Genomic DNA, 13,845 nt, shown 5'->3' on the forward strand with positions numbered 1-13,845 from the left:
AAAAAGAGAAAAGAATTCCTTCTATATCAAATCATGTTTTATCTTTATTTTTGATTTAAGTCTACAATCAATATATCTAGTGTTAAGTAAAAACGTCAATTGGTAATATTGAATTTGATTAAGTAAGGTTTAGTTTCTAATTCACTACCATTTTATAAAATCTTTTTCCTAAAGCGGAGCGCTTTGGCATTCCTGTGACAAGTAGGCAAACAATCCGAGTTTCGTTTTGTAAACCTTCAGTTCTGCCCGTTTTATTTATTAATTTTCTACGTTGGAAAGAAACGAGTAAAAAGAGTTAATTTCAATAAAATATTCATCAATTTTGAGACATATTTGACAATAAAAGTTTTTTTTTAAATGTTTAATTAAAACTCAGTATTAAAATATATGGGTTGAACGGTCACGAAAAGTTGATGTGATTTTTAAAATATATTTCCACAATATAATTTACATTATTTTAGATCACACCGTATCTTTTCTTATGGAAATATATAACAAATGTTTGTGTGACATAAAAAATTAGAATCTTGCTAAACTTCCATACTCACCATTGAACCTTCATCTATTGTATCGATGCTTAGGACGGTAACATGAAACCGAACAACCGTAGCTTCACCTAAAAAAAAATTTTTAATTTTGTACAATTTGATTTTTAACTTTATACAAACAAACACGTACCTGCAAACTTTTTTCAAGTGGTAATGAAACGAGAAGTGAAATATAGTTGTAGGCAGAAATAATAATAATTATGTTTTTGCCTAAGCTTAACGCATTGCACGTGGGCAATCTCCGAGATCATGTCAGTATTGTCTCAGAGATGCTGACTTGCTCCGGATAGAGGATTAATATTTTCGAATGGTAGTCTTTTAATGAATGATTCTTGGTGTAATAATCGATTTATAGAGTTTTTACTTACCTCTTCTTCGAATCGTACGGAATCAGAATCAAGATAGTGAAAACAAAAAGCGGTAGCTTAACCCGTTTTGTCCGGAATTTATATATTGAAATGATACAAAAAGTGGTTTTATAGAAAAAGTGGTATATATATTATCGAAATTAATTGGTTTTTCTACTGTTATGGCATTCAGAAAGCCTTTGATAGATCAAAAAGTACTTGCTCCTTATAATTCTACATCTAATCAGAAATAACTAAATCATTGTGGTATCTGAGAATCTTTTAATTCATCCAGATAAATGAAAATGCTGAAAAAAGTTTCCCACCACCATGAATGTCTTTGAGAAAAGGAACTGTCCTAAATACAGTCAAACCCCGCTATAGTGAACCTTCAAGGGACCGACATTTTTGTTCACTATAACCGGGAGTTCACTATATCCGTTACGCAGGCAATTTAACTAATGGTTCCCAAACTCCTCCGTTTTATTACTTATTATTCAAATAAATGACTGAAAAATGTTATGTAGTAGCAAAAAATTTATTATTTTTTATTACTCTTCGTCTTTTAGAAATTAGTAATCTTTAGCTGATGAGAAATCCTCAACATCAGATATGGAAACACTTCCCGACTCTCAGATAGTTTTTTTTTTCTGAATTTCTGTTATTCCACTTTTTAAATCGTTTTTCTGCCATCTAAATTTTTTTCATGCGCAGAAATTGTTAATTGCCTATTTTTCCATATGTTACAAACTGTAGATTTGGATAGTTTATATTCCCTGCAAATATCAGCTTCATTACATCCATTTTCAATTTTGTTGATTATGCCCATTTTATCATCAATGGAGAACGTTTTACGTTTACTGCTCGCCATAGTTAAATTTTAGACACTTGTTTGCCGTTTTTTTTTAAAACTGAAATGAGAGCAAAAAGGAGTTGAAATGAGGGCTTTATCTACGCAGATTAGTGTTTAACCCTTTAACTTATAATGAATAATTACTCATTCCTTCTGCCAGAAAATGCATATTGATCACACTGCACCCTTACAGGTGCATCATCTGCCTGGGTTGAAAACATCTACTTGGTTTGTTTAGGGATGGGAAAGTGAGATAAAAGAAACAAACAAGAAAAAATGCTTATCGCTACATTCCCCTCTATAGATGGTTTTAAAAATCGGTATATGTATTTATTTTGAAGTAGAAATTTCAAAATTATTACAAAAATATGAAGAAAAAAATCAGTCGAAAACAGAAAAAAGTTCATTATATCCAACTTCCTCACTTTTTTGGTCACTATATCCACAAAAAATAACATTATATGTGCAAGGCACGAGACCGAATATTTTGTTCACTATATCCGGGAGTTCACTATAAACCGTGTTCACTATAGCGGGGTTTGAGTGTATATGACGCTGGGCGTTAACCGGTTAAGTTTGGGTATAGCTAGTTTGACAGACTTATTTTTGCCTTCACTTAAAAGCTAACACATTCAATTCTTGTGTGTTAAAAGTGCAACTATAGAATTTTTAATTCGAACTAAGTAGTGGTGAATTATAAAAAGCAAACTATTATAACCCCGATCACAAATAAACTGCTATAAAATAGTTTGGCTACTAGTTTTATCTTTTTTTACCCTGATTATCGACACCTAGAGATTGCATATATGACTCGCCTGTCTCGAAGAGGTTAAAGGTTACCTCCATTGACTTCAATATGTTATCGAAAGTACCTGATTTTTCGTAAGCGATTTTAATTTTAGTCGGTGTCATTTCCTTTGTGCGTACCTCACACAAATGATTTGAATGCATTTTAATCTACTTATTTGTTTACTAGCATTTTTTGTTTTGATATTTTTTCGTGTTTCCTAATTTGACCTTTTCTGCATTTGATGTAGGAGTTTTTCCGGTTGCTGGAAGAGGTTTTTAAAGGTTTTCTTCAACACAAAGTCTATGGAAAAAATTCCGTACCTCCCAAATGTGGTCATAAATAGAAGTCGCTACATAGAGGTGGTGTTTCTTGAAGCTTATATCATATACAACTTTGTTACGCATAAACCATCGCATTTTAAAAAGTTGGCAAAATTAACCGAAAATCTACAAGTTTTTAAATTATTTCGTCAAGTTCGGAGCAGTTAGCACACTTGTTGTCAAATAGATAACCCCTCAATGTTAGGAACTCGGATTTCAGTGTTTCAGTCCGTCAGTTAATTGGAAAAGTTTTATATTTTTATAATTAACGTTGCGAAAATAAAAATTATTCTTACTTTATTTAAAAAATTCAATTGTTTTATTGTAACCTTTACAAATAATTTCAATCAGAATGTGTAAAAAACGGAAACTGTGACTTACAGAGGAATTACATTGCATTTAAAATTTCTAAATTATGAGAATAAAAATTAACTTGATTTTAAACTAAAAGGTGGGTTATTTTGGTCAAAAAAAAATCTATCGTGAACTCCCGTTATAGCGACCTCAGTAATCGAATCGATTTTTGAAATTTTCTTATTAAAATACTGAAATGTTTTCATCATCTTAAACTGCTGTTTGTAGAAAATGCAACACCATGAAAGAATCATCAGAATCAAATGAAATTTAATGCAGAAACGACTTGTACTGATACAAATAAATGATGAAATTTTCAAAACAAAAGAAACAAATTAAGCGTCCGAAATCAGTATTTGGTGCAGCCACCACGCGCTGCAATAAGTGCTGCTATACGACGTGGCATGGAGTCAAACAGATGTTGAATATCTGCTTGAGGAAGAGAATTCCATATCGCTTGTATGCGCAACCAAAGTTCGTCTTTGGAAACTGCAGGACGCGGATCACGAGTGAGACGCCGACCAACCATATCCCACACGTGCTCAATAGGCGACATATCCGGCGAATAAGCAGGCCAAGGAAGAAGTTGCATGCGTTGTGCTGAACAGAAGTCTCTAACAGTCCGCGCAACATGTGGGCGTGCATTATCCTGCTGAAAGATAGCTCCAGGGATGCCTTGAAGGAAAGGAACGACTTCGGGCTGTAGCACTTCACGGACGTATCTGTTGCTATTGAGATTACCCTCAATTCGTATCAAATTGGATCGTCCATGATACGAAATCGCACCCCAGACCATAACTCCGGGTGTTCGACCACTATGTCGTTCAATAATACACTCAGGAAGGCAGCGTTGACCGGCATAACGTCTAACACGAACACGGCCATCATGGGTCCACAAATTGAAGCGTGATTCATCTGAAAAGACAACTTGGTGCCAATCAGCTCGCCAGTCTCTGTGCTCAAGAGCCCACTGCCGACGCAGCCGTCGATGATCCGCCGTGAGGGGAATCCTGTATAATGGCACCCTTGCACGCAATCCACGGCGCAGCAGACGACGACGAATTGACGAAGCCGACAATTGTACACCTGTAGCAGTAGACCAATGTGCTGCCAGCTGCCTGGAGGAAGCTGTGCGATCATTCACCGCCATGCGGAGCAGGTGTCGATCATCGCGCTCTGACGTCACCTTCTGTCGTCCAGTGCCTGTTTTTCGAGTTGTTCGGTGCTCGTCGGTCCACTGCTTCCAAACTCGCATCACTGTGGAACTGTTCCGCTGCATACGAGCTGCTATTGCGCGATAGGAAAATCCTCCTTCTCGAAGGCCGATTATCCTCCCTCGTTCAAACTCCGTAAGTTGCTTGAATTTCTTATTCTTCCGTCGTGGAGGCATACTCAGGTCTCACTAAACGTTTGCCACTAACAAATAATCATAGACTATTTTCAACGTCCCGCTACAGCACTTTATTTATACGCTTTCAGCATCAATTCAGAGGGCGCTGCGCGCGCCACGCACGCGCGATGGCTCTGAAACTTTATTAATTTGCATAATATCCTATAATTGACATTTGCTGCGAATTTCATTTGATTCTGATGATTCCTTCATGGTGTTGCATTTTCTACAAACAGCAGTTTAAATAAAACCATTCATCATCTTAAAAATTAAAAAAAAAGTTTCATCAAAATATGTTTTTTCTTAGAAATTCATCTGTACATTGAAAATAAAAACGTTTACATTAAATCAAACTTGACAAATATGACTAATTAATTTCAAGATAGTAAAAACAAAAAAATCATGTTCTTATTTTTAGTAAAAATATCATTTCTTAATTTAGTATTTCAATAAATGGTTTTAAATTACAAAGTGCTAATGATAAATGAAATTTCAAAATGAAACTACTTTTTATTAGTCATTAGGACGCCAGCAAAATATTAGGAATGATTGCGATTTTATCAGCAAGAAATTCGAGTACGTACTTTCTGAGAAATCAAAACATTTACATTTTTATTAAATCTGAGTTTTTAATCTGATAAAATGAAACTCCAAATATGAATTTCCGCTTAAAGTATATCAATCTTTGCACATTTAAACATACTCTGTGTCTCTTTCTGGTGCGTTTAATATTTTAAAGTTTTTTTCCCTCCATTTAATACTTTCCCTAAGTTGGAAAAAGATAAGTAGTATTAAGCCTAGCTTTAATAAAATGCAATGCAGCGAATATTTTCTAAATCTTATATTAAATCTAGCGAGAGTGAGGAAGAAATAACGTTTAAAACTATAACTAAAACTTAATTTTCTAATAAAAATATTATTTTAAGATTTTGGAAAACTATTTTTGTAATTGTTATCTTACGAAGTCAAATATAGCGAAATTAGAAGTTCTTACATAAATATTAAAATTTCCCCTTTTTTACGAAAGAATTCGAAAACTTTCTCCGAAGAATTCGAAGTTCTCCTTACCCTAAAATTACAGAGTGAAGCAAAAGTTTTCAAATTGTCAAACACCCACAAAAAATGCACTTTTTATTTTTAAAAAAAAACGTAATCATTTTTCAACATATATTTCAATAATCAAAATGCATTCAATTCCAGTTGCAAGTAATACCGAGTTCAGTTACGATTAATAATTTCTATTTTCCTGATGTTTATTGGACAGGATTTATCTTTACGGTAAAAATCAGTGAAATTGAATTTTATTTGTCGTGAAATGAATATCACTTGATTTTAAGAATGGTTTCGATATTTTGTTCTGCTGAATACCAAATTATGTTGAAATTCCGGGCAATAATTTAGGCCAACACAGCCGTCCCTTTCTTAGACACAAAATCACATATTCGACTGTTTATAAGATCATCATGGAAACAGCAATGGGACTCCCAAACTATCTATAAATTGTACTCTGTCGAACTCGATTTGAATCCCTTGCATGGATGTTCATTTCACCCTGTTCCGAATTGGTCTTACTGGACTTGACCCATCTAGGGATCCTCCTCCTCAATGCAACCCTTGTAATGTTTAATTAATTATTCATCATATTCAATCATTTGCCCATGTTTTTACCGACATCTCCTTTTCGGTAGTTCTATTATTTTTTATCTATGGAGGTTTTTAGATAATGCTCATCATTCTGTAACATTTTTGTGTTTTTTCGCGTTATTGGTATTTTAAATTGCAAATTAAATTTTATCTTCTCATGATTTTATTCACGTTTCTAAGTATATTCTTGCCTTTGTAACATTTTAACTATTTCATAAAATTTCATTGAATTGACAATTTCGGCTGATTTTATTTCACTATCAACTTAGATTGTTCTTGTCGTATTTTATCGATGTTTAGTGTATTTTATAAAAATTAAGTAAGTATGTATTATACTTTTTGACATGTATAAACGTGTTGTTTGGCGCTGCATGTCCTCATATGGATCTTGTGCCATTAAAATCTAATTTCAATTCAATTGATAACATACTTGCCAACTTTCACAAAAAGTGCGTTAATAGTGGTAGGGAAAGGTCAATTCAATTGAGATAGTAAACAGGTGTTTCATTAAAATTTAGCCAACAATTATAAACACTTTTAGCGAGCTAGAAAGCCTACCGTATCGGAGATGCCAACTTGTTCCGGACAGTGAGAAATATTTTCAAGTGTTAATCTTTTAATGCACGTTTCTTTGTTTAATAAATTTGATTTATAGGGTTTTTACTCACTATTACTTCTAAATAATTCAAAGGTTTTTGTGTTTAGTTTTTAAAAAAAAAGTTGGCAAAATTAACCGAAAATCTTTACATTTTTTAAATTATTTTTTTAAAAACCTTCGTTGAACAGCCGACCCAATTTTGGGTTTATGACTACGAAATGTTCAACTCCGTAGCCTTGTAATTTTGAACCCAATCCAGAAGATAAGGTAACTCCTGCATTAAGTATTGGGAGAAATTTGCATTCGTGAAGGACTTCTTGATGGAACTAACCCGCATTTGCGTTATATGAAGAGGGAAACCTCCCACTACCTCTACGCTACAGAGTGTTTGGCAGGTCAGCGAGACCAGATTTAGTGAGTTATTTAATATCAAAATAGTGAATTTTCATTGTTTCAACTCTGCAATACAATTTTCTTCAGTTAATCAAAATCAATATTCCCTTAATTCATAAAAGATTACCGTTTTCTTTGGGAGGCTGCAGATTGTCGTATTCATCTGGATTGATAGGCAAAATTGAATCAAATTCTAAAATATGTGATCTAAAAAAAAGAACATAAAGTCATGATGTGTAAAATAATACAATGCACATTAATTAACATCATTAAATTAAACAGTGCTCGCTGAGTCCTATAAAAAGCTAAAAAGTCCTAACGAATTCATCTCAGTAAAACTAACAAAAAAGGTAGGTAAGGATACCTCACGGCACTTACAAGGTACGTAAGGATACCTCAAATATTACGCTCACATTAAAGCATCGCAGTGTTTTTTAGAGTTGCAGTAATGAGTAACTGAAAAAAATATCCACTCGGTATAAACAAATATGTAGATATTATTACGACTTTTTTCATATAGGCATTTTTCATATATAGACAACTATTTGTAACTGCCCATTAATGGTTTAACGACTACAAATGCCCAAACGGAAGATTGTTATACTAGTTCTAAATAGAATAGGCGCCGAGTCTCAACGTTACGTGATTTTCTCACTCTTCACATTTCCTCCTCTCCATTACAGTAGTTTCCGCAAATCTTACTTTTTCTTAACGGCAGTACGTTTCAATAGGAAGTAGATATATGCTAACGTGGAAAAAAAGTAAGATTTGCGGAAACTATGGTTTCGAAGACGGGAAATCGCATAAAATCGAGACAACTATTCTAATTATTAAGAGTATAAGGTTTGTATAATAAACAGACCGCTCAATGTATAATTAGGCCTTTAATGTTAGACGCAAGAGGAAGTGTATACATGCGTCGATGATGCTTCGTTTAAAATAAAAATTAGTTTATCAGTTGCTTGATTGACATATATCTTGGATCCTTACTTGAATCTACGTGCTTCCGATCAAACTACAGTGATACACGAAAGTCAGCATACACTTGCAAATTTTCCCATTTTTTGAAATAAAATGCAAATAAATTTCTTTTTCTCATTCGTAGAGCTACCAGTATGCATTTGAATCATTATGTGCCCAATAGACATCAAACATTTTAAGATTATCATAATCATTTTCAGATTAAGTTAAAAATATGCGTTTTTCAAACTCACAAAAGTGAGCATACAGTTGGATTTAAATAGATTTTTGCAGGTATTTGGCCATCTTTTTATTCTCTTAATATATTTGTAAGAATTGTGCCTTGTTTTATATAAGCTTTAGAGGAGATTTTTGAATGAAATTTATTTCATTAATTTTAAAATGGCAACTAAAAGAACTGAAACACCATTAGAAATCAGAGAACTGGTTATTAAATTGAAAAATGAGGCAAAATCACTGAATCAAATAAGTCAAATTATTGGTTGAAGTAGAGCTACAGTGCAAGGAATAATAAGGAAATATAATTTGACAAAAACTACGGAAAACTTGCCTCGTAATGGTAGACCACCATAATTGAACGGTAGAGATAAAAGAGTAATCATTCGAACAATTCGTAATAATCCGAAAACTACTGCAGTAGACATAGCCAAACATCTTGAAAAGGTTAAAGAAACTTATGTAAATCCAGAATGTGTTAGAAGAGCCTTGAGAGAAGAAGGATATAATAGCAGAATTCATCGTAAAAAACCTCTCATTAGTAAAGTCAATAGAGACAAAAGATTAGCATTTGCGCATCTTCATGAAAACGATAATTTCGATTACTGGAGCAAAGTTATTTTTACAGACAAATCTAAATTTAACATTTTTGGCTAGGATGGTAAGCAAAAGGTTTGGCGACAACCCGGAACAGAGTTAGAATTGAAGAATCTGATTCCTACAGTAAAACATGGCGGAGGTTCAGTGATGGTTTGGGGATGTTTTTCAGCTTCATGTGTAGGCAATTTAGTCTTTATAGAAATCACTATGGATCGTTTTGTCTATTTGAATATATTGGAAAACAATTTGAAGCAATCAGTGAGAAAATTAGGCATAGGAAATGACTGGATATCCCAACAAGATCAGGATCCAAAGCACACAGCTGGTGTTGTCAAGGAATGGCAGTTGTACAACACTCCAAGACAACTGCACTCCCCTCCTCAAAGCCCCGACCTGAATCTTATCGAAAATTTATGTGATGAACTGGACAGAAGTATCAGAAAAATGCGAATTAAAAGCAAAGACGATCTTAAAAAGGCATTGCTAGAAGAATGGCAAAAAATCCCCCGCACTGTAACCGAAGGACTGGTCTATTCAATGCCTAATCGTATGAGAGCTATTTTAAATTCAAAAGGTGGACCAACTAAATATAAAAATATGGAAATTTCAAACGTAGAATTTCCTGTATGTTCACTTTCGTGACTTGCGAAATGACTGATTCTCCAATATTTTATATTATTTTATGTCTAATAATAAAAAAACTGCTGTTTTCGCTCATCAATTTTTTTTTTCTAATCAATTTAAGCTAAATTGAACTCAATTCTTAGGTAAATAATGGAAATAAATAAGTTTCTGTTAATTTTGAAAGGTGTATGCTGACTTTCGTGTATCACTGTATATCATATATTGTTGAAGACCTTTTTTCAAGTCTTCGGTGGTACAGCTCACACAAATCCTCATAAGCCTTACCATCAAGTTTGCAGGAAAAATGGCTATCTCATCAAACATGTGAGATAAATATTTGTTGGAGTTTTCATAGAAATGAGTTGAGCTACATTTTGTGTACTAACCAACCAATATATTCGACATTTTTGTTTTAATGTGCATATTTGTGAACCCGAAAGTCCTAGTTTTCATAGTATTTATGGTAACGAAAAGAACAATTAAGGTAACTTGAAGCTGTTTAATTTGTCAACACTAAAAAACTTAAATGCACAGCAAACTGAAAGACGTAAACGATATTTCTTGGTAACTTCCCCGCTTTTTAATATAAAAATCAAATAAGTACTTAAGTGTTTTGTTTATTGCATACCTGCCAACTCTTCCGGAAGATTTTATTTTCATATTTAAAGTGGTAGTAAGTATATGCTATTTTTTTCTTTTATAAACTTAATTTTTAGATTATTTTGATCACCACTATTCTTACAAAAATGATCAAATACGTTGCATTTGAAAGAAATTAAGTTGACTACCATACTAATACTGAAAAATATGATTAGTTAGTATGGTAGTCAACTTAATTTCTTTCAAATGCAACGTATTTGATTACTTAAAATTGAAGTTTTAATTCCATTTTAATACCACTGGGAAAAATGATAATGGAAGGGATTTAAAGTTGGCAGGTATGTTATTAATACATCAGAGTTTTGATAATATAGTTTCTTACACATAATTATTAGTGTGTAACCCTTACTATGTCTATAATTTTAGACTCCGTTTTTGACAAATAAGTACTTTAAACATCTAATGAGGTGAAGATTACTATTACTTTGCATAAATTTCAAAATCTGACAATCGTTTATTACCCTTTCTTTTATTTATTCTTAGCTAAATGATATAAAGAGAAGTATAGGAACCTATAAAAATTTATAAATTACTTACCTAGTTGTTTTAAAAATAGTAAAAATCTGTATTAGTAGAGATAATGCCGAACCATTTCTGCGAACAAACTCCATTTTAACACTGGGCTATGAAACACAAGAATCTGAAAATAAAAGATTTCATATATATATATACAAGGTCCGGCTATTAATTTCCAGGACTGACGTAACTGTAGGAGAAAGAAAAGCCGGAAGATGGCGCTAATGATTGCATATTGAAGAGTGTTTTCTTGCGCATGTGCAGTGCAATCGGCGCCATTCTGAAGTGAGTGGTTCTCGTGGAAAGGGGCTTTAAAACGGAGCTCTTAAATTCCTGTTGTCGAAATGAAATCTAGCAAAGAATTAACATTAAATTTTGCTTCAAATTGGGCAATACAGCTGCAGAAACCTACAAATTGTTAAAACAAGTTTACGGCAAGGAAGCATTATCTCGCTCAAGAACTTTTGAATGGTTTAAACGCTTTCGAACGCGAAAGCGTGGAAGATGATCCGCACACAGTTCTGCCGCAGTTCGTACGCAAGCCGGAAAACAATTGAAACAGTTCGCGTCCACACATTGCGTTTGCCTGTGAGGCGATTCTTAGCTCAGCATGGTGTCGTTGAGTCGCAGCATCCACCATACTTGCCAGACCTAGCACACACTTTTTCCTGCTTCCTAAGCAGAAAAATTCACTGAAGGAAACAAGATTTCATGATGTCGAAGCCTTCACGAAAACTGTAACGTCACTAATAAAGAGCATTCCAAAAGAGGACTTTAAAACTTCTTTCCGAAATTTGTACAGCCGAGCACAGACGTGCATTACGGCTGGTGGGGATTACTTCGAATAATATTAAATGGCCATGTGTTTAACTTTTTTTTCTTCTGAGTTATTCCATAAGTCCTGGAAATTAATAGCCAGACCTTGTATATATATATATATATATATATATATATATATATATATATATATATAAATAAAACAAAAAAACACAACGAAAATTAAGAAAAACAATAAGTTTCATTTATTGCGCATAAGCTGCAAGTAAAATCAAAATAGGTTTAAAATGTAGAGAAAACAAGGGAAAATTTACAAATCAATGAAAAAAGGGGAAATAAAGAAAAATAATAATAAAAATAACAAAAACCGGAAGAAAATTTTTTTTTAAAAAATTCCGGAAAATAAAAGATATAATCTTTTCATCAGCTCACACGATTATATCCGCAAAAAAGAGTGCTTTCTAATATTGCATCAATATAGCCAAAACAAAATATATCAATGCAATAGTGTGAGAAGCACTCCAAAAATTTTACAACAAATAAAATAGAACACAATAAGTAAAAATATCACGTAAAAACAAAATATAAAGAAGAAACAAAATAAAACATGAAATGAAATCTATAAAGCGAGTAACGAATTCAAATGAACTTACATGAAAGGGAAATTTTTCAAGAATGATTTAAAATATTTTCGTAACGAGATTGCCAGATTTCAAAAAATGAAAACAAAAGCGTAAATTGAGCTAAAAGCGTATTAAGCGCGTTCTTGCTGCATTACTGAAGTGCGTTTGGCCCGCCCGAAAATGGATGTGCGCACGGTAATATTATACTGGATAATTTAAAGAAGTTGACAATAAATAATTTTAGAAAATAAATATTTATTTAAGGAAAAAAATATGTATAAAATAGAAAAGAGAAAGAAATATGAATTGCCTGTTTTCCACATAATTAACCTATTTCAATATATACATATTGAAATAGGTTCCTCACATTATAATTTCGTTACAGACAACAATAACAGTTCATAACTCCTTTCTACAATACGCAAATCCATCAGTCTTGCATTTCAATATTCACAAATAGGTAAGCATTGAAATATTCAAATAAGATATGAACAGACTGAGGAAACATCTGATAGTAAAGGACGTATAGTTAATTATTCAGGTGATGCTTTCAATGTAAATCCGCTTGAATAAGATGTTAAACAAAGCGAGGCGTAATTTAAGAAGGTAATTAAGTTCCATTATTTCATATAAAGTAATAATTCATATATTTTTAAGTTCTAAAAAGACACAGATTTTTAAACTTGGAAATTCGCGATAAAGCTGAAAAGTAACAACTTTTTTCGTAACATGTAATCCCCATAAAATTCAATCTTTTTATTAATGAATTTTAAATTTCAGTAACCTGTTGCATTTTATAAGCTACATGAAAATTACATAGTCAAAATCGACAAAAAAGGAGAATCAATTGGCATTCTATTTATTTATTTTATTTTATTGTAATTTTTTTACAGTATACCACAATCACTGTCATATTTATGAAGTACAAACCCTTTATTTTTAGTAGTGTATGCATACTCCTGAACGTGTACATAGGTCGTACAGAAATGAAAATTTGTCACAGGGCAGAATACAATTTATTAATAAAAAAGGATAGTTACATCAGTTACCTGTATTCCCAAGCCACATCAATGTTTTTCTGCTATTTGGCTGTTTAAAACTAATTTTGAGAGTTTTGAGGAACTAATTTTCGGGTTTTTGGCGCATTACTTACAACATTTATTGTATGCCTTCTTGCAGAATATTAAACGTTTTGATCCTTAATTGCGTTCTTCATCTTGTCAAAAATAAAAAAAATGCGTAATTCGAGAGTGGCAGATGAAAGATTACGGAGGATGTGGCAATTCTGTTAAGCGCAACGTTGTTGCGTTACGGCCGTGTGCGATGTAAAGCTGCAGTATCAATGTTGACTAAGCAAGCCCTCTCTTCATACATCTTGTTATATACCTGTTTGAAATGATTAAATCTGACACGGCTACCACTTTTGCTTTCATAAGCAATCTTGCTGATTCTCATGTACTGAAGGTGTTACTGATCATACTTCTCGTAAGGTGCTCTTTTCTGTAGCAACCAACAAAAGTAGATTCTTCTAACATGAACCAAATGACTAATGAAAAGTATTGATGGTGTTAGTAAAACATTATTTAAATTTGATATCTGGCATGAGTCAAA

At 32.8% G+C, this 13,845-nt stretch overlaps 1 protein-coding gene across 1 annotated transcript in view; it reads right to left on the bottom strand.

Moving 5' to 3' along the window:
• Positions 1-13,845, bottom strand: part of LOC107440721 (glycine receptor subunit alpha-2) — a 103,426-nt gene that overhangs the window by 37,319 nt on the left and 52,262 nt on the right. The window contains exons 2-4 of the mRNA XM_043047056.3: positions 10,856-10,958; positions 7,365-7,444; positions 549-616 (exon numbers count right to left, since the gene is read on the bottom strand). Of these exons, the coding sequence (XP_042902990.1) occupies positions 549-616; positions 7,365-7,444; positions 10,856-10,929 (222 nt within the window). The 5' untranslated portion in view covers positions 10,930-10,958. The remainder of the gene's footprint in view (positions 1-548; positions 617-7,364; positions 7,445-10,855; positions 10,959-13,845) is intronic.

This window comes from Parasteatoda tepidariorum, chromosome 9 (assembly GCF_982258835.1).
Source record: "Parasteatoda tepidariorum strain Cologne lab strain chromosome 9, Ptep-v5.0, whole genome shotgun sequence".
Classification (NCBI taxonomy): Eukaryota; Metazoa; Arthropoda; class Arachnida; order Araneae; family Theridiidae; genus Parasteatoda; species Parasteatoda tepidariorum.